At 37.6% G+C, this 23626-nt stretch overlaps 2 protein-coding genes across 2 annotated transcripts in view; both read left to right on the forward strand.

The window, feature by feature from the left end:
• The first annotated feature begins 1736 nt into the window (after positions 1–1736).
• LOC109101169 (polypyrimidine tract-binding protein 1-like) lies at positions 1737–12082 on the forward strand. Its single transcript, XM_042718289.1, has 16 exons — positions 1737–1849; positions 2806–2859; positions 3678–3708; positions 5614–5680; positions 6039–6211; positions 6309–6455; positions 6570–6725; positions 6811–6921; positions 7013–7193; positions 7309–7389; positions 7488–7648; positions 8617–8650; positions 9347–9439; positions 9534–9750; positions 9828–9905; positions 9987–12082. Exons 1-16 carry the CDS (start codon positions 1842–1844, stop codon positions 10117–10119), a joined length of 1725 nt encoding a protein of 574 aa, XP_042574223.1. The 5' UTR covers positions 1737–1841; the 3' UTR covers positions 10120–12082.
• A 2996-nt stretch (positions 12083–15078) lies between these two features.
• Positions 15079–23626, forward strand: part of LOC109049087 (ephrin-A2) — a 55769-nt gene continuing 47221 nt past the window's right edge. The window contains exon 1 of the mRNA XM_042718290.1: positions 15079–16570. Within this exon, the coding sequence (XP_042574224.1) occupies positions 16461–16570 (110 nt within the window). The 5' untranslated portion in view covers positions 15079–16460. The remainder of the gene's footprint in view (positions 16571–23626) is intronic.

Here is a 23626-nt window from a genome sequence, read left to right on the forward strand (position 1 = left end):
CAGGCAGTTCATTCACAATGATAAATCATTCATTAGTGTTAATTCAAAGTAAATAATGGGGTCTAAAACATCGTTCTCATTCTGAGACCACAGTTTTGTAAATGTAGTTTTGCCGTCTTTCTGATATTTCAATTTAATGAATTATTTTATTTTGTGTAAGACAGTATATGTTGTGGCTATCAAATAATGTCATGAGTTATAGGTGCTTTATTGGTATGGCCAATGCCTGTTGTGGTCCAAGTGTTTAAATCAGGAAAAATGACAATAAACAAAAAATGTTTGTTTACAGTTATGTATTGGTAATTCTTTGGTAATTATATTTTCACTCACCTGCAGTCAACAAAGTTTGACAAGGTTACAAATGGCAGTCATTTGGAAAATGAATTGTGTTGATTTCCCCAGGCACAAAATGTTAGCACACTGCATGTTTGATGATGATATTGTGTATCCAGAGAAAAAGACTCTGTGAACTCATTTAGTTCAAATATTTACTTAGCAATTACTGTTATTGTTTCAGGTGTAATAACTTCAAAATCTATATCAAATTTAATTCATGATTGCAGAGTACCAACAGACAAATATTCTACCAAAAAAAAAAACGCATTTTAAAGGGACCCATGTGAGCCTCAAAAACTTTTGGAGTGTGTAAAGGTTGCCATCTGCAGGCTGAAAACTAATTTGATTAAGTTGTGAAGCAGCAGTTTGTAGGCTAAAGTGATGCTACTCTCTACTACTGTCATGTTATATTTAGAACTGGTGTCAGGGGGAAACCAGAACATTGTCCTGGGCCCATTGTGGTCCTCTATGGTATAGCCTACTCACTGGGCCTGAAGAAGGGGAGACCCACCCATTAAACCTTTTCCCAGGCACATAAATTCTAGTGACAATGCCGATTATATTAGCATTCCACAAAGATGGTGGATAAATGACTCAAAGATTTTGATTCTGAGTACATATGGCCAGTCACAATTTGGAGAATTAAAGTAAATTAGGCTTTCATTTGCCATTCATCTCAGTGACAAAATGGCTTAAGTTAAAGTAACAATTCACTCAAAAATGACAATTCTGTTATCACTTACTCACCCTGTGTTGTCCCAATTCAAGTGTCATAAACTTTCTAAGCTTTTATTTCTTGTGTGGAAGAACAAAAGAAGATTTATTTGAGGAATGCTGTTATCCAAACTAATCACTGACATTCATGTGGACACGGAAAAGTTCCTCAAAGTATCTCCTTTTGAGGAGGACTGGAAAAGTCTGAAGATAGAATTTTCATTTTTGGGTGAAAATTTTACTCTTAGCCAAATTGTAGAACAATTAAATGTGCTAAGTTGTTAATGGTGAAATTAATAAATTAAATTACTCAGTGTCTTTAGGTTTTCTAGAGTCTAAAGTCATATTTACATTTTAGACTAAATATCAGCCGATTTATCTATTTTAATCCACCCAAATCCCTATTTTCTTCAAATGTCATTATAACCTTACTGTCATTAGCTAATTAAATATCTAAGCAAAGCGTCATGTAAAACTGTTTCTCTCTGTCTGAACAGCCTCGTCCTTGTTGCTGACAATGGGTTCAAACACAGTTCACTCCTCCACCTCATTTCTCATGGTGGCACCCGGGAAAAGTTTTCGCAAACTTTTTTCGACCGCCTTTCCAGATTGACAGCCCTTCTGTCCAATCCCGTTGTCGAAGAACATTTTAAGTCCCTCCCACACTCAGTGCTCCAGGGTCGATGGACCAATCAGAAAGCGCCAATCCTCCCTCCGCCATTTTGTACGGATATAAGAAATACTAGCAGGTCTACCTCCCGTCTACGACAACCTGTAGTTTTGTTAGTGCCATGGACGGGTAAGTTGAAAGCACCCTCATTCCAAGTTTGTTACCCCTTAAACACGTGTTTGTCTTTGGATATTTTATACATGGTTGTGGCTTAGTACATTATGCGCGTTTAAAGTGTGTTAAATGACGTAAAGTGAAGTGGAAATGGTGATTTTGACTCGCCTCTGCCGCTCTCCGTGTCTCTCGAGCCGGAAGAGCCCAAAAGTTGGACCAAACTGACCAGCGACCTGTTGCAAGTCGTCTAGTTGAAACGGCTTCATGAAACACAAGCCAAATATAACTACGGGATTTTTTTCATCTCACTCTCAAGCGGGAAAGATCAAACGATGCTTGTAACGTGCAGAAGCGAAAGAACAGCCACTATTTGGCAACCAACGTGTCTCAGTTTCCGCATTGTTGTTGGGTGGCTAGCTAATTACCTGCTAGCCTGCTAAACCGATGCCAGTTCAACTTTATTCTTGCTTTTCTCACTTGTATTGTCGATGCACGTTACATATTTTTAAGTCATTTTTAAGTACATTTGATAAACGTGAGAAAGTCCGGTTACAGTAGCTGTTTTACATAATGACGCGGTGAAGATGTCCCTGGTGCTTCAGAAATAATATTGATTTAAGGATTTGAATAATAACGTTTTGTTTACGTGTAAGTAAGAATCTATATTTAAGAGCACGTACACGCTTATGCTGATTATAAAAGCTACCGCTGCGGAGATTTCGCTTAAAATGTTAATTTTGTCATGTTACTCTTACTCCCCATGTTTCAAACCTTAACAAATTAATTTCTTTAATAGAACAGAAACCGAGATGTTAGGCAGAATGACAGCCTTGAGTCTCCAATGAAAGTTAATGGTGACCGAGACCTGTCATTGAGCATAACATCTCCTTTTGTGTTCAATGGAAGTTAGACAAACGTACAGGTTTAAAACATGATGACAAAAAAAAAAATCCTGTTTTTGTTTTCTGCAGCCGTTTAGAGACTGATCTGTATCCTCTGGGATCCAGTTACGTCACTGAAATAGAGTAAGTTTTGCATCTCTGTAAGTTTTGCATTGCTATAAATATTTACTGGTTGTACTGCAAATGACCTAAACTGAAGAATTCAAGATATCTTTCCAAGAAAAGCAGGGAAACATTGATATTGTTGATTGGCAGAAAGAGTTGCTTAACAGGCCTGCTCTGTTTTACTGTTTGCAGACTTAAAATGTAACTTCTTTTGTACAACGGCCATCTGTTGTTCCCCCTGGGCCCATATTCCAAATAAAAATCATCTAATATATAACCTAATATAAATCTACACTAGCTTTTGACAAATTTGTATCAGTAATTATCTTGAGCCCTGTTCACACTGACTTAATCATTGAAGGATGGCAAGTCTCTGTCAAACTCTCTGGCAGTTCTGTCTGCACTCACATTGGTAGTCACTGCATTGTTGCATAAAGTTGAATTCTTAACAGATATCATTCATTTTCAGTAAGAGTTGCTGATTTTGTTGGCAATGCACAGTGACTTGGTGCAACAAGTCAATGTTCTTATGAAACCGCAAACTTCAATCATTTACTACACTTAAACCCCACTCCTTTCTACATGTCTTATTCAAATTTGCCTTTGTCCAGTCAACAACTGATGGGTAGAACCAAGTCCCTACCCTGCTTTTTTTCAATAGTCAGTTTCACTCAGATTTACGTCACAATACGGAAGAAAAATTTGTCTCCACTTCTATTGCATCGCAACTTAAAATATTGCATAGACCTGTCTTTTGCTGCATTGCCATCAAATGTACTTTAGCATCAAGACATATGTATTTTCTAATATTCTCTTTAACTTTTGTTCTTTTGTAGCAGTGTCCATGATATAACAGTCGGCACAAAGGTATGTCATTTTATTTTTTTTAATAAATGGATTAATGTTGATTTTCCCTAATTGTTTGTTGCAGGTGTTCAGTAACAATACTAGTTTTGGTGGTTTATCTGGCTTTAGAGATTATACCTTCCTCCTCCCTCTTTTCCTAAATTGCTGAGACAAAGGGAACTGCTCTTAATCGCAGAGCCTGAAATTCTTGTCCCATCTGCATTTGATCCTATGACTGTAATTACTCTAGTCAAAGGTCATCTGCTGTTTAAACAGTCACTGTGATAAGTGACCCAAAGGTGAAAGAAGTAGCCTACACTAAAATCTTGTAATTGTTGTGTAGACAATTCGTAAATGGTGACCTGGGGAATTTACTTGTTATATTTTGCTACTTGTGATTTTGCTCCATACAGTTATTCGTTTACAGTATTGCTTTTTTCACACTTACTTGCACGTGTTTGTGCATAGATGGATACTGTCTGCTGTTGTTCCCCCTGATGTCTTTCACACATGTGAGGAGGAGTAGAGATGTAGTAGATCGAGTCGCAGCCCTGTCGGAGTCTGAGCACTAATTACCGTGGCTGGAATGCTGTGGTCTCCCTGACCCCCTTATTCAACACACTGTGCTCTCACCCAGGAGGCTTGCAGTTTGTCAATGGATGTAAACATGTTGGCACCTGCAAGTCTTGAGCTCCTAGAGACCAGTGTGGGAGTCATGGTTCTCTGCTTCATTTTTTCCCCTGTCCTAACCAAGTGCTCAAGCTGCAATGCAGTTGAAAAAAAAAAAAAATAGAGGAAGGAAGTTCTGGAGTTGGGTGGATTTCTCACCCGAAAACAATGGATGGTTCAACCAGAGAAGGCTTTCCTGTCATAACTGCTCTGTGAAAGTATGTGTTGAAACCTGACTCCTGCAGGTTTTAGCTGGGAGGAATGTAGTGTCCTTTTTTTTTTTTTTTTTTTTTTTTTTTTTTTTTTTTTTTTTTTTTTTGAGGAAATGCCATGCCACAATCTCTGTCGTGTTGTTGTTTTCTCAGAACAATATTTTTGACTGTGTTTATGCTGTAGGCTGCTTATTGAGCCTTCGGGGGTGTGTTTTAGGTAAACTTTATCCAGGGTGTGGTAATGTGCCCTTGAGGCTGTTTGTAGTAGACTGTGAGGGAAAATCAGCCCGAGGACCAAGCTTTCGGCTTTGGTAACAATACTTTCCTTTGGGCTGGAACAGAACATGCATTGTGGTAATAGAGTGTAAAGGCTTTGGCTTATCCAGCGCATGTGACCACTTCAGCAGAGACTAGTCATTTGAAGTGGTTTATTAAGAGAGCGATGCAGAATGATTTGCTCATTGCTCCAGTGCTCAAGTGGCTCCAGCTTGGCCTTGAGTGAGAGACTTTGTATTAGTGTTATGGCAGGACACAGCTGCCTCTGTTTGCCTTTCTCTTTTTCTTTTGTTCTGCTTTTACCAGCAGTAAACTGTGTAGTGCTTTTGTGTCTAGATGCCTGGGTCATGAAAAGTTGTAACTATTAGTCAAAGAAATTTATTTTTTTATTTTTTTTTGTCATTTTGGAAATGTATTCCAATTGCGTCATCTTAATGATTGTGTAATCAGATGACGGTTAGGCAGATGCTAATCTTTGTCACACACTTTCTATAATCCTGTGTCAGATGATATTTTAACTCTTACAGGCATGCTTCCCTGGGGCTCCTTTTTCTTTTTTTAAGACAATATCTCTTTCTCTCTTTGTGTATTTTAATTTTTTTTTTTAACATATATTTTGTCATTTACATTACCTTACTTTTGTTCAAGTTGTTTACATCTAATGGTATTGCTGAGTGTTTAGGTTGTTCTGTTTTGAGGTTTGAATGTCCTATTTTGCAAACCTTGTAAATGCATCCTGCTTAATGAACCACTTCCCTTGTCCTTTCAGAGGGGATCTGACGAACTCTTTTCCTCCTGCATATCTAACGGACCTTATATAATGAGCTCTGGAGCAGGTAGGCATTTTTATCCAAAGTACATCAAATTGATTTCAAATGCTGTTCTTTTGAAATTTGTTCGTCAGAGAATCCAGAAAAAAAAGTTTACACAAAATTATTAGCAGCACAACTGTTAACGTTAACATAATTGTAATAACTAGAAATGTATAGTGAATCAACATATTAGGATTTCTGAAGTGTGTGACACTGAAGACCGAGTACTGGCTGCTGAAAATTCAGCTTTGCCATCACATGAATAACATTGCATAACTTAATCTATATTACTAAGAATGACTGACTAATTCTTACCAACCACAAACTTTTTAGAATTTACATTCTTGAGAATGAAATTAATTTGAGACTCTCTTCCTGCCAGCAAATGGTAATGACAGCAAGAAGTTCAAAGGGGACATCAGGAGCCCAGGCATTCCTTCACGAGTCATTCATGTACGCAAACTGCCAAATGACATAAACGAAGCAGAAGTTATTTCTTTGGGGCTTCCTTTTGGCAAAGTGACCAACCTTCTGATGCTGAAAGGAAAGAACCAGGTAAAAATCGCCGCTTCCTTTCATTTCCCACAAAATATGATTACCCTGCTTTGACGTACAACATTGTGCCTGGTCTTATTGTGTTATCTCCTCACAGGCCTTCCTGGAGATGAACACTGAGGAGTCAGCACAGACCATGGTCAGCTACTACTCCTCTGTCACTCCTGTCATCCGCAACCACCCGATCTACATGCAGTATTCCAATCACAAGGAGCTAAAGACTGACAACTCACCCAACCAAGTTGTGAGTACAAATTACATCACATTAGGCATTCAATCAAGGGCAATTATGCAATATAAATTGCTCGTTCAAAACTGATAAATATATACTTGTTCTCTGCCCCCTCCTTTCCCATAGAGAGCACAGGCAGCACTGCAGGCGGTGAATGCGGTCCAGACAGGAAGCATGTCTTTGAGCACTGTTGATGGAGCAGGCATGGGCAGCCAAAGCCCTGTACTGAGAGTCATTGTTGAAAACCTCTTCTACCCAGTTACTCTTGATGTTCTTCACCAGGTGCAAACTCTTCTTCAAACTAAATTGAGGAAAAAAGTTAAAACGCTCTTCAAAATGCTAAATTTGTTTTAATCTCCCCACTTAGATCTTCTCAAAGTTTGGCACAGTTTTGAAGATTATAACCTTTACCAAAAACAACCAGTTCCAAGCACTGGTCCAGTACTCAGACGGAATGACTGCTCAGCATGCAAAACTGGTAAGTGGCACAGTGGATCGATATCTTAATGGATGAATGGGCAGCGAAATCCCTTCTGAACCCTGTAATCATTTGGCTTATCATTCAACAGTCTTTAGATGGACAGAACATCTACAATGCCTGCTGTACCCTTCGTGTCAGTTTCTCTAAGCTCACCAGCTTGAATGTTAAGTACAACAACGATAAGAGCAGAGACTACACTCGCCCTGATTTACCTACGGGAGACAGTCATCCCGCCCTCAATGCACAGACGATGGCTGCGGCTGCCTTGAGTAAAATTAAATCTACTACTTTATTGCTGTATTTAATAAATTGAATTTTCATGCATAATTACAAACTGCATTTCATTTATTTAATTTTTAAATTTTTTTTTTTTCTCCCCCTCAGATGCTCCTGGACTTATCTCTGCATCACCATATGCTGGGGCTCATGGTTTCCCACCAACATTTGCCATTCAGCAGGCAGCAGGTCGGTCACAGCCTTTATAATAGTTCTCTGTGGATTGCAGTGGCACAGTTTCTCAGCGTATCATCTATGCTGAATGCTGACGGCTGTTCCTCCCACAGGTCTGTCTCTGCAGGGTGTGCCTGCCGGGGCTCTTGCATCGCTCGGTGTCCCCGGTGCCGCCGCGGCTGCTGCTGCAGCAGCTGCAGCAGGACGCCTGAGTCTTTCTGGTCTCGCTGCTGGAGGAAACAGTGTCCTGCTGGTCAGCAACCTTAACCCTGAGGTTAGTCCCTTTTTTTTTTTTTTTTTTTTTTTTTTTTTTTTTTTTTTTTGAATAGTTTAGATTCACTTAGCTGTTAGTTCATAAGGCTTTGCTTTGTTTCAATAAGCGAGACATGATTTTGGTTAGAACTGAATAGTTGATAGACAAAAATAGAAAAAAAACAATGTGTTCTTGGGAAATAATTAGATGGCATCTAGTGATTAACACAATAATTCTGGAGCTTCTCAAATCATGTACTGTGTGTTTATGACTGTGTGGAGGCTCATTTGCTATTATACAAACATGCATGTCAACCATTTCTTAATATTTGTTGACTCTTGTCTGAAGCCATCTAAAACATTTCATTTCTAGTGTTTCTTTAGAGCTATGAGTATATATAGTCTCTATCTTTCCTGGATTTCATTGTTAATCTTCTCTCCTTTCTTTTATTATTTCCTTAGTGTTCCTATAGTGAAATGCATTTAATTTAGCAAGTTCTGCTGAATGGAACACTACATTTTTCTTTGTGTGTACTGACCTTGTTTTTTTTTACTTTCTTTTTCTTGTTTCTCTCCCTCCCCATTCCCCTTCCCCCTTTTATTATTTTAATACCTTGACCTGGAATCTTTTGCCAACTGACTGCACCACTTTTGTTGTTTTATAATATTTTAAACTCCCTACCTACTCAAACAATATGGTTCCCAATTCACACCAATATTGGATACATATACAATGTTTACTGCTGTACAACCAACACACAACAACATCCCCAACCCACCACCACTATGTTGTTGGATATCCTCCTCCTTTACCTCAACCCTTCCCCCACCTTTCCATTATGAACAATATCACCCACCTTCATGAACCTACCACCGTTTTTCGCCATTCCTGTGGAACTGCCTCGCTGTGGACATGTTCAACCTCCACTGTCCTGCCTCCGATCTTTTCCTGTCCCTTCCTCCCTACGCTGCCTTCCTCTGCTGTCTTAAAGCGTTACGCCCCAATGCCTCTTTATTCTTTTCGGTATGTTATCATTGGCATCTCCTTTTTATTACCTTTTTTGTTTCATATTTTAACTTCATCTAAGATTTGTACTTTGGTTTGTGTATGTCAATTATGTGCTGTTTTAGGGGAAATGGCATATCAGCTGGAGCTTTATAGGCTCCTTCATTTGGCAGATGCTAAATGTCTATTGCCAACAGCTATATATCATGTTCATATTAGTTGCTTAGTTTAAACTAATCCTTGGCCCACTTGCTGTTATATTGAATTTTGAAGCCTTTTGTTGCAGCATTTTACCTATTGTGAATGCCATGCCCTCTCAATAAAGCCACATTGAATATTGCATTTTATAATCTTTAGAAAGCTGTGTGTTTGATTCTAATGTTTTGTCAATCATCAGAGTTAAAGTACACCCCCCCCCTCCCCCCATCCCAAATGTGGTATTAAAACCATTCAAGATTACTTCTGGAGTACATCTTTCTAAAAGTGACAATTGGTGTTTGTTCTAATATAATTTTGTTTAGGTAGAAAGCCAGGTCCAGTAGAGGTGGGCCAAAATAGAAATGTAGTCTCTTACCAACAGTATTGCATGCCTTACTTTACCATAAAATTACTTGATTTTTACATAGTTTTTGGTTGTAATCAATTATCCGCTCATAAAGTAATCATATCCTCACGTGTATATATCGTTATTTTATTTATTTATTTATTTTGTAGGCGTGTATGGTGATGTCATGAGAGTGAAGATCCTATTCAACAAGAAAGAGAATGCTTTGGTGCAGATGTCTGATGGAACCCAAGCCCAGCTAGGTATTCATAATGCTCTTCATATTTCAACTTTAAGTAACTTGAATTTTTCTAAGAAGCTTGATTCTGCAACACTAACCTGTCTTGTCCTTTTTAGCCATGAGCCACTTGAATGGGCAGAAACTGTATGGGAAGGCTTTGCGGGTAACTCTCTCTAAACACACCACTGTGCAGCTGCCACGTGAAGGCCATGAGGATCAGGGGCTCACCAAGGACTACAGCAACTCTCCTCTTCACCGCTTTAAAAAGCCAGGTTCCAAGAACTACTCCAACATCTTCCCTCCTTCCTCTACTCTCCATCTTTCCAATATACCGTGAGTCCTCTAAACTTAGACCAATCTGTTTGGTAGTCTTTAACATTGACTTATTGACCAATGTCTTCGCTTTGCAGACCTTCTGTCACTGAGGAACATCTCAGAGGCCTGTTTCTAAGTTCAGGATCTGTGGTTAAGGCCTTTAAGTTTTTCCAGTAAGACATTATAATTCAAAAACATTTTGAGTTATACAGATGTTGCCATGATAAGTCTTAAAATGTTGTCAATTCTTTCAGGAAAGACCGAAAAATGGCCCTTATCCAGTTGGGCTCTGTGGAGGAAGCAATCGAGTCTCTGATTAAATTTCACAATCATGACCTGGGAGAGAACCATCACCTCAGAGTGTCTTTCTCCAAGTCCACCATCTGATGGAGGCTGTTTTGATTTAGAGAAGGTGAAAGGACTGTCACTTTAGACCAAACTTTAAGCCTTCCACAACTTATATTAAAACAACACACACTTCATCATTCCTTTATTATATCTATATTCAAATATGTATGTCTATTTGTAATTCCACTTTGAACCCAACGTGTCTTGGGTTTTAATAGTACCTTTTCTCAGACGGTTTGTCTCATGATTTAGTTAATCATTGGCACACATCGGTTTTGGATCATAGATGCTGCATAGTTTACACTTGTGCCTCTGCGGAAAGCCGCACCCTTTCAGGTTGCACACGCAAAGCCTTGTTTCGTTTGGTGAACCTATAATTAGCTTTTTCAAAGCTATTCCCTATTTGCCTTTCCAAAAAAGCAACTGTGCCTTACATGGTGCTTAAAGTATATCTTCTTAATGGCCTTAGTAATGTCTTGATGTTTTTGGCTTCTTTGCAGGAACCATTAACCTCAAACATACAAAAAAAGACTGCCTGATGTTTCCAGGTGGTCTCAGTTTAAATTTAACTAGTGAAAACGCAGGAATGTTTTTTTTCTGTGAAAGGCAGCAACTAGTTCAGAGTTCCTTACAGGCTTTGGTTTTGTACCTGACTGTCACAGCTTATTTTGCATATAGTTATTCTATATATGTGGTTCTACTCCTTATGTACCATTTTCAAAGATATTCTATATTCTTTAGTTTCATTACATATTTTAAGTTGCACACATTTGTATACTGTATCATCTTTTTGGGCATTGGCCCACTGCGCTCTCTGTCTAGACCATCATATTTTCCATTTAGTTGGGAGCGGGACACTTAAATCCACACTTTTTCCTGTTGCTTATTAAACCACTTTACATCATTTTGGTTATGTTGAGTGTGGCAAAGGAAGTCAAGTTCACGAGTTAAAATGAACTTGAAAACAGTTTATTTGGACCTTCCAGAGCTCACATTTCTACTGTCAATTTCTGTCACTTGCCTTTTGTGTTGAAGAATATTAGCATTACAGAGTCTTAATCTCTTGTGAGTTTTGTGTGAACCAAGAGACCTGTGATAAGAATTCAGACTGTTTTAGCACTTCTTTGTGTGGGGGAAAATATTTAGGCCTTGTTCTTTCCAATGCATCCATTTCATGTTGATTGTGGCATGAGTCTTGATGTGCAGACATTCCCTTTTACTTTTCAACTTGTACTATGGGGGAAATTCTTAATTTCTTTAATCCTTTGCAATTTAGCAGAATATTGGTGTTACTGACAGGTGTTGCAGGTGTTGAGCTCGTTTCGGCAGGTATTCATTTTCTTTTTTTCTCTCTTTCTGAAGAGTAGCGTGATGGACCAAAGCATCTTCCCTGTTCTGCCAGTCAGTCTTTGATATCTTGTATCTTTACTGTGCAGTGACATTCTGTCTTAACAACTGCTTTGATTTCAGTGGGCAGAAGGTGAAAAAAATTTAAGGCTTATTTGTATATTATTGCCTTTCTTTACAAGAAGCAACACAAGATCTTGAAAAGAAAATATTACAAATTAGAGAAGACGCTGCAGGCTTTTTTGGCCTTGTGTATCAAATGATTATTTCTGTTATCAGAGAACAGAACCAAACAGAAGTCTTAAAGTAGCAACAGAGCTCCTTTCTATTGCGTTAGTTAAACTTCCTTGTTTTTCCCAGTATGGATGTAATGTTGAGAAACGGAGTGGGTGAGGGCTACTGTATATAATTTTTTTTTTTTTTTTTGTACAAGTAATTGAAAATCAACAATTTCTGTGTCAAACATGTATATTTTGATAAAGTTATAGCAGACATTCAGCTCATTGTAGAGCCTCCTTTTTTTTATTACACAATATTAAAAGATTCCAACACATTGTGTCTGAACATGTAATTGCCCTCTTGAGAGCATAACCTTCTTTTGATATAGATGCTCATACTTTTTCTGTCTTCAATAAATCTTTGTTTCTTGCTTTTACTCTTTTGTCTCTTAATTTCTTTTAAGTTACTGAACATCCTGACCTTTTCATATTCTACATCTTTATACTCTATCAGTCATGTGGTTAACAACCTCTCTTTTCGACCTTCCTATATTTGGGAGAGACCTCTAATGACTCATTGGTTCACTAACTAGTTTCTCACCATCTGTTTGCTGTTACAGGATCTAGAATGAGAAATCGGTGTATGAATTTGGTTTAAATGTGAAACCATTTGAATTGAGTAGCAGTTTCACGTTGCTCAGAAGAATTTTTAGGATTGTGATATTCAAAAGGAGGTTATATATGAAGATGCAATACACATTCTAGACTGAAATACAACTAAGATTATTTAATCGCTTATTTTCACTGCCATTTTAAGGGGTTTTATACCTTATTACCATATTTAAACTGACTTTTGGATACATTAAGCTGGAGCCATATGCACTTTTAAAGTGAAAAGTATATAGAGGGACTAATACCTAAGACTACATTTTATTGTTTTATGAAATATGAAGTTCTCTCTTAATGTTATATAGAGATCCTTGAACAGCAGGTGGCGCACTTGCTTAAGATTCAAAACTGGTTCGTTCCTTCATGTCAGTGCCTTTTGGGCTTTGATGCTTGTGGAAAATGAGTTTCTAAGTGTCTGTTTTATTATAGAGGAGCTTGTAAAATGTTTTAAAAAGTAATTTGTCAAGTGCTATGTTAAGTGTTACCCTGTTGTGTAATACACTGACATTTACATTTCACAACATTTAGGAGAGTTGTGGCATTTAAACAATCATAACTCAACTCAAAGCTGATGTACCATTTTGTCAGGATTATAATCACAGTGTGCAGCGTGTTGGAGGATTTAAGATTGTATTGTCAACAAAATTAATCTGTTCGTCAGTCTACAAGAGCCTTTGGAAAAAATATGAAGTAACTACTTAAGGTGGTAAATGTAAGATTTTGGATAGAGTTGAGATTTAAATTTGTTGAAGGAAAGTTGGGATCATAGGTTACTGCTTGGAATATGTTGAGTTAGATTTAGCCAACAAGCAATGAATGGATTTACCACACCAAATCTGTTTAAATAAAACTTAGCCAAAATCTACTCCCCTTGAGGTCAGTGGATTTACCACACCAAATCTGTCAGTGTTCTCATAAAATAGTCTGGCTTTGGCTTAATTATCTACTCCCCTTGAGGTCAGGGGAGTTTTTTTCTTATAGCATTCTTGCTTATTTCTTTTATAAATCACTTTTTCTTGCCATTCTCATTTTCTAAAAGTATTGCCTGCTTTTCTCAGGGTCAAAATCCTTGGTATGCCGCTGCTGCACATCCCTGCAATCAAAATGATAAACATAAAATATGCAAATGGCTTTCATAGCCAAATAAATAAATTCAGATCCAAAATTCAGATGTCCACCCCATTAAGATCATTGAGGCATCAGAACCGTAACAGACAGGACGTGGAGTGGGTCCAAAAAAATTGTTTTGTATGTGTGGTGTGCAGTGCTGGGTAGATTACTTACAAAATTTAGTCCATTACTGATTTTTTTTTTTTTAATTTACATGACAAAAGCTAGTGTGTAACATCACATGGATTACATACATTAAGTAATGTAGTGACTACTTTTTGATTGCTTTTAGATTACTTTTGCTCTAACCCATTTATCACACACTTGAATATGATTGTGCACCATATTTATAAAACAAAAATATGATTGTGCACCATATTTTTCATGCATATGTTTTAAAATTGCATGTATTGTTTTCATTTTGCATAAATTATTTTAATTTTTTATAGATTATAAATATTATGATGATTTAGATTATCCTCCAATTTCATTTACTCTATATCTATCTATCTACCTACCTGCCTACACATACACGTATACATGTATGTATACATATATAATACCGGGGACCTAAATGGTGCAGAATCATAGGTATAACATAGTTTTGGTGCGTTCATAGAATTGAGAGGCATGGAATTGGGCCAGCCATTTTTCACGGTTGATAGAAATTCTATTGGATCAGGTAAAGCAGCTCATTTAAAGAGGCAACAATCCATATTATTGAGAAAGTTATCTACTAGCCCTATACCAGACTATTTAAATAATTTGCCACCAATGCTATTTGCTGCTTGACATTTCAGTAAATTGGTATGGTAGTTAAGCAAAGGGAAATGTAGTTCATTGAATCTTTTGAGCCATTTAAATATAAATAGAGCACTAGTTCTCCCAGCAAACTTTCAAGAAAACTGAAGGATTAATTATTTATAAATATATAGACATGTTGTAACTTAAAGGGAAATGAAAACTTGCTGAAAATGTACTCACTTTGAAGCTATCCAAGATGAGTTTATTTTTTTTGGATTACATTACTTACCCACCAACGGACCCTCTGTAGTGAATGGGTGCCATCAGAACTCCAGCCCGTCAATTAAAATCTTATGAAGCAAAAAGATGTTTGTAATCAACAAAACAATCAAGATGTTTTTAACTTCAAACTGCTGCTTCTGGCTAAAATACGCATCCTTTAACCATATTATTTCTTGCTCTAGTTAAAAAGCAAGCCATCTTGTCTGAATGAGGAGAGAAATATGCATAGATCAACTCCAAACCAGTTCTAAACAAATATGTTGGTAGATTTTTTTTTTTTCTTTTCACATTACAAAACATTAAGTGTGAGCGACGTGACATTAAGGCCGAGTATGGTGACCCATACTCAGAATTCATGCTCTGCATTTAACCCATCCAAAGTGCACACACACAGCAGTGAACACACACACACCGTGAACACACACCCGGAGCAGTGGGCAGCCATTTATGCTGCAGCGCCCGGGGACCAGTTGGGGGATCGGTGCCTTGCTCAAGAGCACCTAAGTCATGGTATTGCCAGCCCGAGACTCAAACCCGCAACCTTAGGGTTAGGAGTCAAACTCTCTAACCACTAGGCCACGACTTCCCGTTCCTCTTCCTGTTAATTGATGGACTGGAGTCATGTTTGTGGATTATTGTCAGCTGGTTGGACTCTCACTCTGAAGGCAGCCATTCACTGCAGAGGATCCATTGGTGAGCAAGTGATGTAATGCTACGTTTCTCCAAATCTTTCTGATGAAGAAAAAACTCAGCTACATTTTGAAAGGCCAGAGGGTGAGTCAATTTCAGCAATTTCTTTATTTTTGGGTGAACTTTTACTTTCATTAAAATGAGAGAGAGCAGTAATGAAAATGTACAACATATTAATGGCTATTTCTTATGTTGTATTTATTTAACCTATTCTTCACAGAAATGTGGTTAATTATTTTAATCTCGTTTTTTTAATAAAAAAAAAAAGCTTGAAAACAAGCAGCTTCAAAGCTGAAGTACCAGATAGCCTGCATAAATGAGGGAATTTAAATGTTATTGTGGGCAACAGTTGATAACTGCTGGAAAAAGAAGGAGCTAACATGCTCAAGAAAGCAATTTAAAGACGCATATGAGTAATCTTGAGATGACAAAGTAAATTGCAGAGGTGAGTTTGAAAAGAGCTCGTTTAGGCCCCGCCCCCTCCTGAAGGTACACCGCTGATGATAACTGTCGCACACGAATCAGATTCAGGATGAACCGATGAATTATGAAGAAGTGCGCGAGTCAGATGCCTTAGAAAGCTTGCACGATTTAGTCGAGCCAAGCTAAACATTTAGCAGATCCGCAAAGCTGATCCAAAGAGTGAGCAAAGGCAGAGATGCCTAAATCAGAATGGGGCAAAATTGCCTTTGTTCCTCCAGGACAGAGAGGACTCGTGCAAACGGCTTGAGATGTGCGTAGGATATCTTCTTATCAACTGTAGCGAGCCAGAAACAACACGATTCCGCCAACAACTAACACGCAACTTGTGCGAATAAGATGGAGCGCTGAGGAAACGCGAATCAGAAAGGCGTGCGTTACAGATGGGGATGTGTTTCATGTGTGCTTCTCGTGCAGACCACATGGGGTAGAGGTATCTGGAAGTTGCAGCGCTGCAAACGGGGAGCATCACTGTAGGAGGCTCGAGACGCGCATCGCACTGTCCCGCGTTTAGATGATGGACGGATTTCTGACAGAGCGCTAGAAAATTACTGTGGACCGCATTGGAGACCTTTTGCAGCATAAGAAACAATTGTAATGGATTTTTCCCTAAAAAAGAACATCAAATGTATGCAGTTTTATGAAGTAAGCTACAGAAAGTAATGCTGCTCATTCGCTCGGAAGGAATGAAAATCGCTCTGGATTACATGTCTTGTTATGATGTTCAAAACTGCGTAGCCTATATACATTCACTCAAGCAAGCAGGTATTTGAAAAGTTGTCACTGAAATAAAGGACCGTGAATTTTCGTTTGGAGGTGAGGACTAGTATAACAACTCAAATGGAGTTGCCGCTGGTGGTTTTCACGGTAGTGTGTTGGGTCTCCGTATGGTCGGACGACCGGATCATCTCAGACAGACACGCGGTCTACTGGAACAGTTCAAACTCCAGGTGAGTGGAGGCTTCTCTATGGCAAGCTCTTTTAATATTCAGTGCTTGAATCTGATTGTTTTTGTTACAAATTCCTTTACATCATGTGTTAGTTATTTTTCATCTGCTACATTTTTTTTTACCAATGAATCTGTATTTGCATTATCTAGTCTGTATTTGTGTTTCATATATTAATTAGTCCAGTTGTTGCTAATGGGTTTTACTAGTGAAGAACCAGTTACTTCTGAAGTATGCTTAAGTGTCTAAAAAATATTTTTGAGAGGTGATCTTGATATTTACTGTAACATTTCTGTCTTTTCTCTCTTGCTTTTTTATTTGTCATATGTAAGGACTAGTCAGAATGGCTACTTTAGTCTTAGTAGCAAGTTTTTTTTACTAGTAAAATTGTTACCAGAAATGGAATAAACATGAAATATTTGAATAGTTAGTAGCTAACTAATAGAATAAGTATCTAACTAAAATGTTTGAGTACCTTAATAATTATTAGTAAAAATTCAGTGCCAGCAACTATTTAAATACACACAAGTTAAATGGGCATAGTTGATTTTTTTGCAATTCATTGGAAAAACTTGCAATTACCAGTACTACTGGGATACTGACTTGAAGCAGTTGACCACTAGGATAAAATTAATACTAGTGACTAATTGAATAAGTACTTGTCACTAATGAATTACTAGTAATCAAAACAAGTGCTAATAAATTAAAATAAACACTAGAGTTTTAAGAAATACATGTTAAATTGGCTTGCCATACTCTGCTCAAACCATGTATTTTCACTGGTATGCACAGATGATTGAGATCGGCTTTTCTTATGTTTGCAAAGTATTACATTTATAAATGACAAGGTGTAAGTTAAACTTTTGTGTGGATTGTAGAATTTGTGTCATTCGTCAAAGATTTGCGACTGAGTTTGATTTAGCACTTCTTATCCTCTTAGAAATTACTCAGGGTTGAGAAAAAGCAATCAGAGATCATATTTGTTCACTCTTGCTGATGCTGTCAGAGCTTAGCACTGTAATATTTTCTAAATTAATAATAACAATAGCAACACTTCGGTTTCCTTTTAATGTGGAGATGCCAGAAAAATACATAATAATGCTCCATGCACGCAGCTGGAGCTGAATATAATGGTATTTTTCAGAAGCTTTGCATGAACTGAATGAAGAATTTCAGCTTATTATCTTGATGTGTTCTTGTCAATCAGGAGATTCATGATGAGCAGTGACCCCAGACTCTTTCACAGGCTGACAGGTTTTGAAATCATAAGTTCTGTGTGAAGTTCCTTGACATTGCTCATTCCTCTTTATTTCAAGGATATCTGTGAGCATCGTTCTCTTGCTGGCTTGGAGGGTTTGCTCAGGGGATGTCAGCCTAATGGCTTTTGACATGCAGCTCCTCAGGTAGAGCTTGGCTAGATAAATAAACACGGCAAAGGTGCTCTCACGGCTGAATTAACAAAGTTAAGAGTGGCTGTCTTGCAGTACATCAGTAGTCTGCCGAGGTTTAAAATATTAAAGAGGCTCAGAGGAAGATTTCTTCTCGAGCTGGGTGCATGCTCTTCCACCTCAATAAAATGTAGGGCTGGATTAGAATTTTTTGCATTGTATAAACCACCCTGATGCATTCAATCTGCATTAATCTTTATTTAGCAGAAAACTCTACCATTTTCCACTCTTAGAATGATAAATATGCAGTGTTAGAGTCCCAAATCCATTTCCCCATTTGAGTTCTTTTCAATTGATAGGTTTTGCTTACATTGGGTTCGTAATATATTTATACGCTGCAGTAGTTTTTAGAGACACTTCCCCAAATGCATTTCTTAGCCTGTTACCCTGTTGCCTGCATTCACAAAGAACATGTATTTCTATTATTTTCCAGCGACTCTATCAAAAAGAGCCACATTTGCACCCCACCAAGGGATTGTGTGAGAAACAATCCAAAAAAGAACGCCCAGGGGTCAACGTTACTTTTCAAACCATCCTGACCTCCCTTCTAGTCCTCTCGCAGTATTGTAGTCACAACTGAGGTGAGCCTTTTGCAGGGCAATTCACCTTGAGCATTAACAGCTTGCCATGAATCATATTTTCTCTATCTTAAGATCCCTGTCAGGGGTTTTCTATTGAACCCCACACTGAAAAGAAGATGGACATCCCCTCAATGCCAATATGGCTGGCTTCTTGGGGGTCCAGATTAAAAAAAAAAAAAAAAAAAGGGAAGATGCCCAGCTCTGTAACCCAAGAGGATGAACTAATCTAATCCTGTGGTTTATCCTTCAAAAGGCCCTCTCTTCTTGAAATCTTTGAGGTTCTTAACAGAAGTCCCGCTCATAGCCCTTTGCTCAAGTTGTGCTGCGTTTGGCTGGGGACAGCTCAGTGCTGGATGTTGTCCCTGCCTTCGCAAAGGAACGAAGAAGGAAAAAAAAAACAAGTGGAGCTGAGGAATCCAGTGCTCACAGTGATTCATAGATGGCTGCTGTCATTATTCCCTTGACAGCTCACGCTGCTTTTTTTTTCTGAGACACTCTGCAGTAGTGCTTTCTGTTGAAGTCCTGGCACAGCAAAGCAACGGAGGGTTATTTGCATGCAGGTTCATCTCTAAATTGTTACCATTATGGAAACAATGAATATGTGAAAAGATCGAGATGGAAGCCACGAATAGCATGGGTTCTGAGAAAGGCTATGAAAATCTTAAAGTAAATTGGCTGCGCAACACACAATGCGTCGACGGGGTCAGTCATTATATCGGCTTATTATTACTCGTGATTGAATTTAATTAAACATAACCTCTCGTCTGATTGTTTGCTGTCAGATGGAATTGCACAACCATGTCTAATGATTTTGACGATCCACAGCTGTGTTGATGATGTAATGACTTTGAAATACCCTACTTTGAGCTCTCTTTACAATGGGGAGATTCTTGAGCACTGCGGCTCAGATTTATACGATAGTCTTTTTCAGGTGGATTTAATTTTTGAAATGAAACTCATTTAACTCTTCATGCTCGTTTGTCCTTATGTTGAAATAAAGTTCTGAGTATCCGAGCGCTATCAAATTTCCTCCTGTCAGACAAAGCAGGTAGAAGCTCAAGTAGCCGTTTGCAAAGTAAAGGGGTTTGATACTCATGTTCTGATTTGTCATTCCTGTCTCAACCTTTGAAGGTGAAAAAAAAATGTATTTTCAAGATGTTTCACCCAGCTGTCTCTGCAGAGGCGGTCCCGGTATGAGGCCACAGTGCTGAAATCTTTCACCAGATGAATTACGTTTTCAAAACACGGCACAATCCTGTCAGGAAACGGGAGGCTTTTGTAAACTGCAATGGTTGTTAGTTAAGTTTTCTCCTTTCTCTTTCTGTTTGAACGTCTCTTTTGGATTTTACTGCACTCACCAGGTGCTTCACCATGACTCATCGTCACGTGGGAATACGTCTTCAAATATGTAGGTTCACTGGTTAAAGATTCATCCTCTTTGATTTTATCATTTGGTTGTAACAGAGTGCTCCGTTCTGTTTTTAGTTTTAGTCCTGATTGTGTCATATTAGTGGTAGTTATTTATTTTCGCATGGTGAAAGTGTTTCAGTGCTTACGTTTTCAAGCCCTGTTGGACCCTAATTACATCTCATTTCTGTTGTGTTTTAATGTAGTTTCATGGTTTTCCCAAGGCTTAAAAATTTCAGCATGTGGAGCAACAGTGGATGTTTATCTGAAGAAAACAGAATAGAACATGTACTTTGAGATATACATGGTCTAAATGTAGCTGTTACATAAAAGTGATGCTCTTAAACGTTAAAAATAGCACAAGGTGCAGCCTTAACCCTGGGGCTGCAGTAAGACCTGTGGCAAACCACTACATTAATGCATGTTTTTCCACTTTCCACAAGCATTCTGGGGGGAAAGAGACTATTCTTTTTCAATAAACTTTCATGAATCTTTCTCTTTAAATACATAGCTAGGGTTGTGAATGTTGTGGATGTTGCTTTTGCTGTAAATCTTGCCTTTCGCTGCTTGCACAGTAAGCTGTGTCTGTCTTGGGGATACAACTCAAGGAATTTTTCAAGCTGTCGGAAAACACTCGCGGCACGGTGGAACAGAAGCTCGGCATTGTTTTAGGGTGTGCAGTTTCAGGCGTGACACATGCTTGTTCAGCAGTCATTGAATAGACCAATTGGATATGAAATGTGAAAATCAGATTGCAAGATTCTTGTGCTGTTGGAGAGAGATTTCTTCTTTTGTGATTTATTTCTGTTAATTATCACTTCTCTTATGTCGCCTTCACACTGCAGAGCACATTGCACACAACAAAAAGGTGCATTTATACATTCTAATTCTGAACAAAGGAAGCGTGAATGCATTTGCACAGCAGATATATCAATATTATGAAACTAATGTTTTTCAAAAATATGAAATGTTAATATTGAAACATGAAATGATGACTGAAATATTAAAATAAAAATATAATTAAAAACAATTTATGGAAATTCTGTGGTATTTTTCAAGAGGTTTCGGCCTCTTTTTTTCATATTATGAAAATGTTTTCAAACTCAAAAATGACCAAACAGCACATAAAAGTTTGCTGTCAGAAAGATTATTGTTTAATTTAGTGAGGATGCATTAAATTTATCAAAAGTTACAGTTAAAAGGCCTTTATGATGTTACAAAAGCTTTCTATTTCAAATAAATGTTTTTTTTTTTCTATTCAAAGTATCCTGAAAATAAAGTATCATGGTTTTCACACAAATACTAAGCAGCATGTTTCTTGAGCACCAAATCAGCATATACAAATGATTTCTAAAGGATCATGTGCCATTGAAGCCTGACATAATGGATGCTGAAAATTCATTAATTACATTAGAAAAAATATATTAAAATGGAAAAGTTTCTTTAAATTATAATATTTTGCAATACTGTTTTACTGTACTTTTCAAATAAATGCAGCCTTGGTGAGAAGGTTCAGAAACCGTGAAAAAATGTCATCGACTTAAACCATTAGATACACTCCATCAGGTTTGACATCAGATGAACCACGTTTATGATTATTATGGAGGTTTATGTCATTTCACAGCTTGACGGTCCCAGTCCCCTTCATCATATAAAAAAGCAGCATGGCCTTTCCTCAGAAATGCACTTTTTTGTTCCACGGAAAAAAGAAAGTCATGCAGGTTTAGAAGAATGACATAAAATGGTTTAAAGACACCTCTAGACGAGCATTTAGCTTAAAGCTGAACAGTATCTGTCTCTTTGCATTCCCAGCTAATTAAGTGCACTCAATAAATTGTGATAATGTCCTTCACCTCGTTTTAGGTGAAGAGTGGGATTCATGATAAGGGATCCAATCACTAAATCAAGGACTGAGTGTTTGCAGCTCATCAGCGCTCGCTGATTAATAACATCTCAACGGCACTTTGTGTTATCGGCATCATATAATGAAGAGTCTATATATCTCTCAGGCACGCGGGATGTGTTCTTCCAGCCAGCCAGTGTGCTACTTTACATGTATTAAGGCACAAAAAACAAGGTTACAGTGCCATTTTAACCCAAGCACATTTGTGATTTAGAGTTTCCTGACATAGATGATCCGCTGTGAGTTAGGCAGCGTGAAGTTCTCATTTCTGTTGCCTTAAACCAAGCTGTAACTCTCCATTGTGCTCAGCACCGGAAAGTGGTTGTCCTATATCAAGCCCATCGCTGTCTGTGTTTCTCAGCCCCTTGCAGACATGCCCACAGTGGCTCTTAATTAAGGATGTTGTCACAGAATAAAACTTTGACAGATTGGTTATTGATTGAACCTCCTTTCTTGGCAACAGTCTCCAAATCCCCCATGACTTTTTGCCAGCGGCAGCTATTACACATGAGCAGTAGGTACTGCATGTTTAACTCCACCATTATTCTCCAAAGCCATTTTGTGTGCTATATTTCGGTTATGTTTGGCTATTTATCAGTGTCTTCTAACTGAGGATTAAAACGGGTTGTAGCATAATTCTTAAATACATTAAACGCACAGACCGCAGCTGAGTTGTGTTTAAAGGCAATTTAAGATATTAACTCAGATAAAGCCAGATACTAAACCTGTTTGCAGTCCTTAGGCCTAGATTCCAAGATGTGGCATAAAATCCCTCCCTGAGGCTTGGTCTCACATATGATTAGGATATTATGCTAGTGTGAGATAAGATATCATTTAACATTTGTGTTTTAGACCTCAGCTAACCCCAGATCACCTTAATGATTAGCGCCTTGGAACACTTTTGAGCAAAATTGCAAAAAAGCACAATAAAAGTATCATAAAAGTCCATATATGTATAGTTTATTTGCAAGCATTTTTTATTATTTTTTAACCTAATCAAAATAACCCCACTGCAGTTTGATTGAGATTAATTGGAATGCACAATTAAAAAACATGATTTTTGACATTTTTTATCTGTTTTTGCAAATGAACTCTTCATACCTAACCTTGTGCAAGTATTTATTTGCTTATGCATATTTATTATGTTTATTTCTGTATGCTTTCTGAAGCCATATAATAACTCATTTATGATGATTAATATTTTATGATTATGTTATTTATGGGAAAGAATGATTTACATTTCAGTCTGTTCCTTGTACAAAACAATCATATAGTTGTGTTTTTATTGGAAAAATATTCCTTATTTATTTATTTATTTATTTATTTGCACAGAATAAAGAGCAAATATATAGAGTTATGTGTTATATATTTAGTTTTATGTCATAGTTACCATTTTAATTTGTTTTCTTAAATGATTTGTTTGTTATTGATTGAGGCATACATTATTGTGTTTTTTTTATGATAGAATAAACGTTGTCCTCAAAAACATAAAATAAGATTTGTTTAAAAAGACAAAAGCCAAGTAAACTTCATGAAGTTTGCATACAAGTGGGAGGAGAGACTATAGCTCTCCAGTGAGATTTCAGGCATTAGAGAGGGACAGTTCTTGGCCCCTTTTGCATCTCTTTACTATGTCATGCTCTTTCTGGTTTTAATGCCAAATGTACTGCTAAGAATATCAATGAAGTGGATGCCGGAGAGAGAGGAATGGCATCGCTAA

This window comes from Cyprinus carpio, chromosome B2 (assembly GCF_018340385.1).
Source record: "Cyprinus carpio isolate SPL01 chromosome B2, ASM1834038v1, whole genome shotgun sequence".
Classification (NCBI taxonomy): Eukaryota; Metazoa; Chordata; class Actinopteri; order Cypriniformes; family Cyprinidae; genus Cyprinus; species Cyprinus carpio.

What these genes read in the sequence shown, in the direction of transcription:
- LOC109101169 (XM_042718289.1), top strand. An exon ending in CTGCTCAGCATGCAAAACTG is followed by an intron (nt 6,922 to 7,012) that starts GTAAGTGGCACA and finishes ATCATTCAACAG; the next exon opens with TCTTTAGATGGACAGAACAT. An exon ending in AAGGCCTTTAAGTTTTTCCA is followed by an intron (nt 9,906 to 9,986) that starts GTAAGACATTAT and finishes CAATTCTTTCAG; the next exon opens with GAAAGACCGAAAAATGGCCC.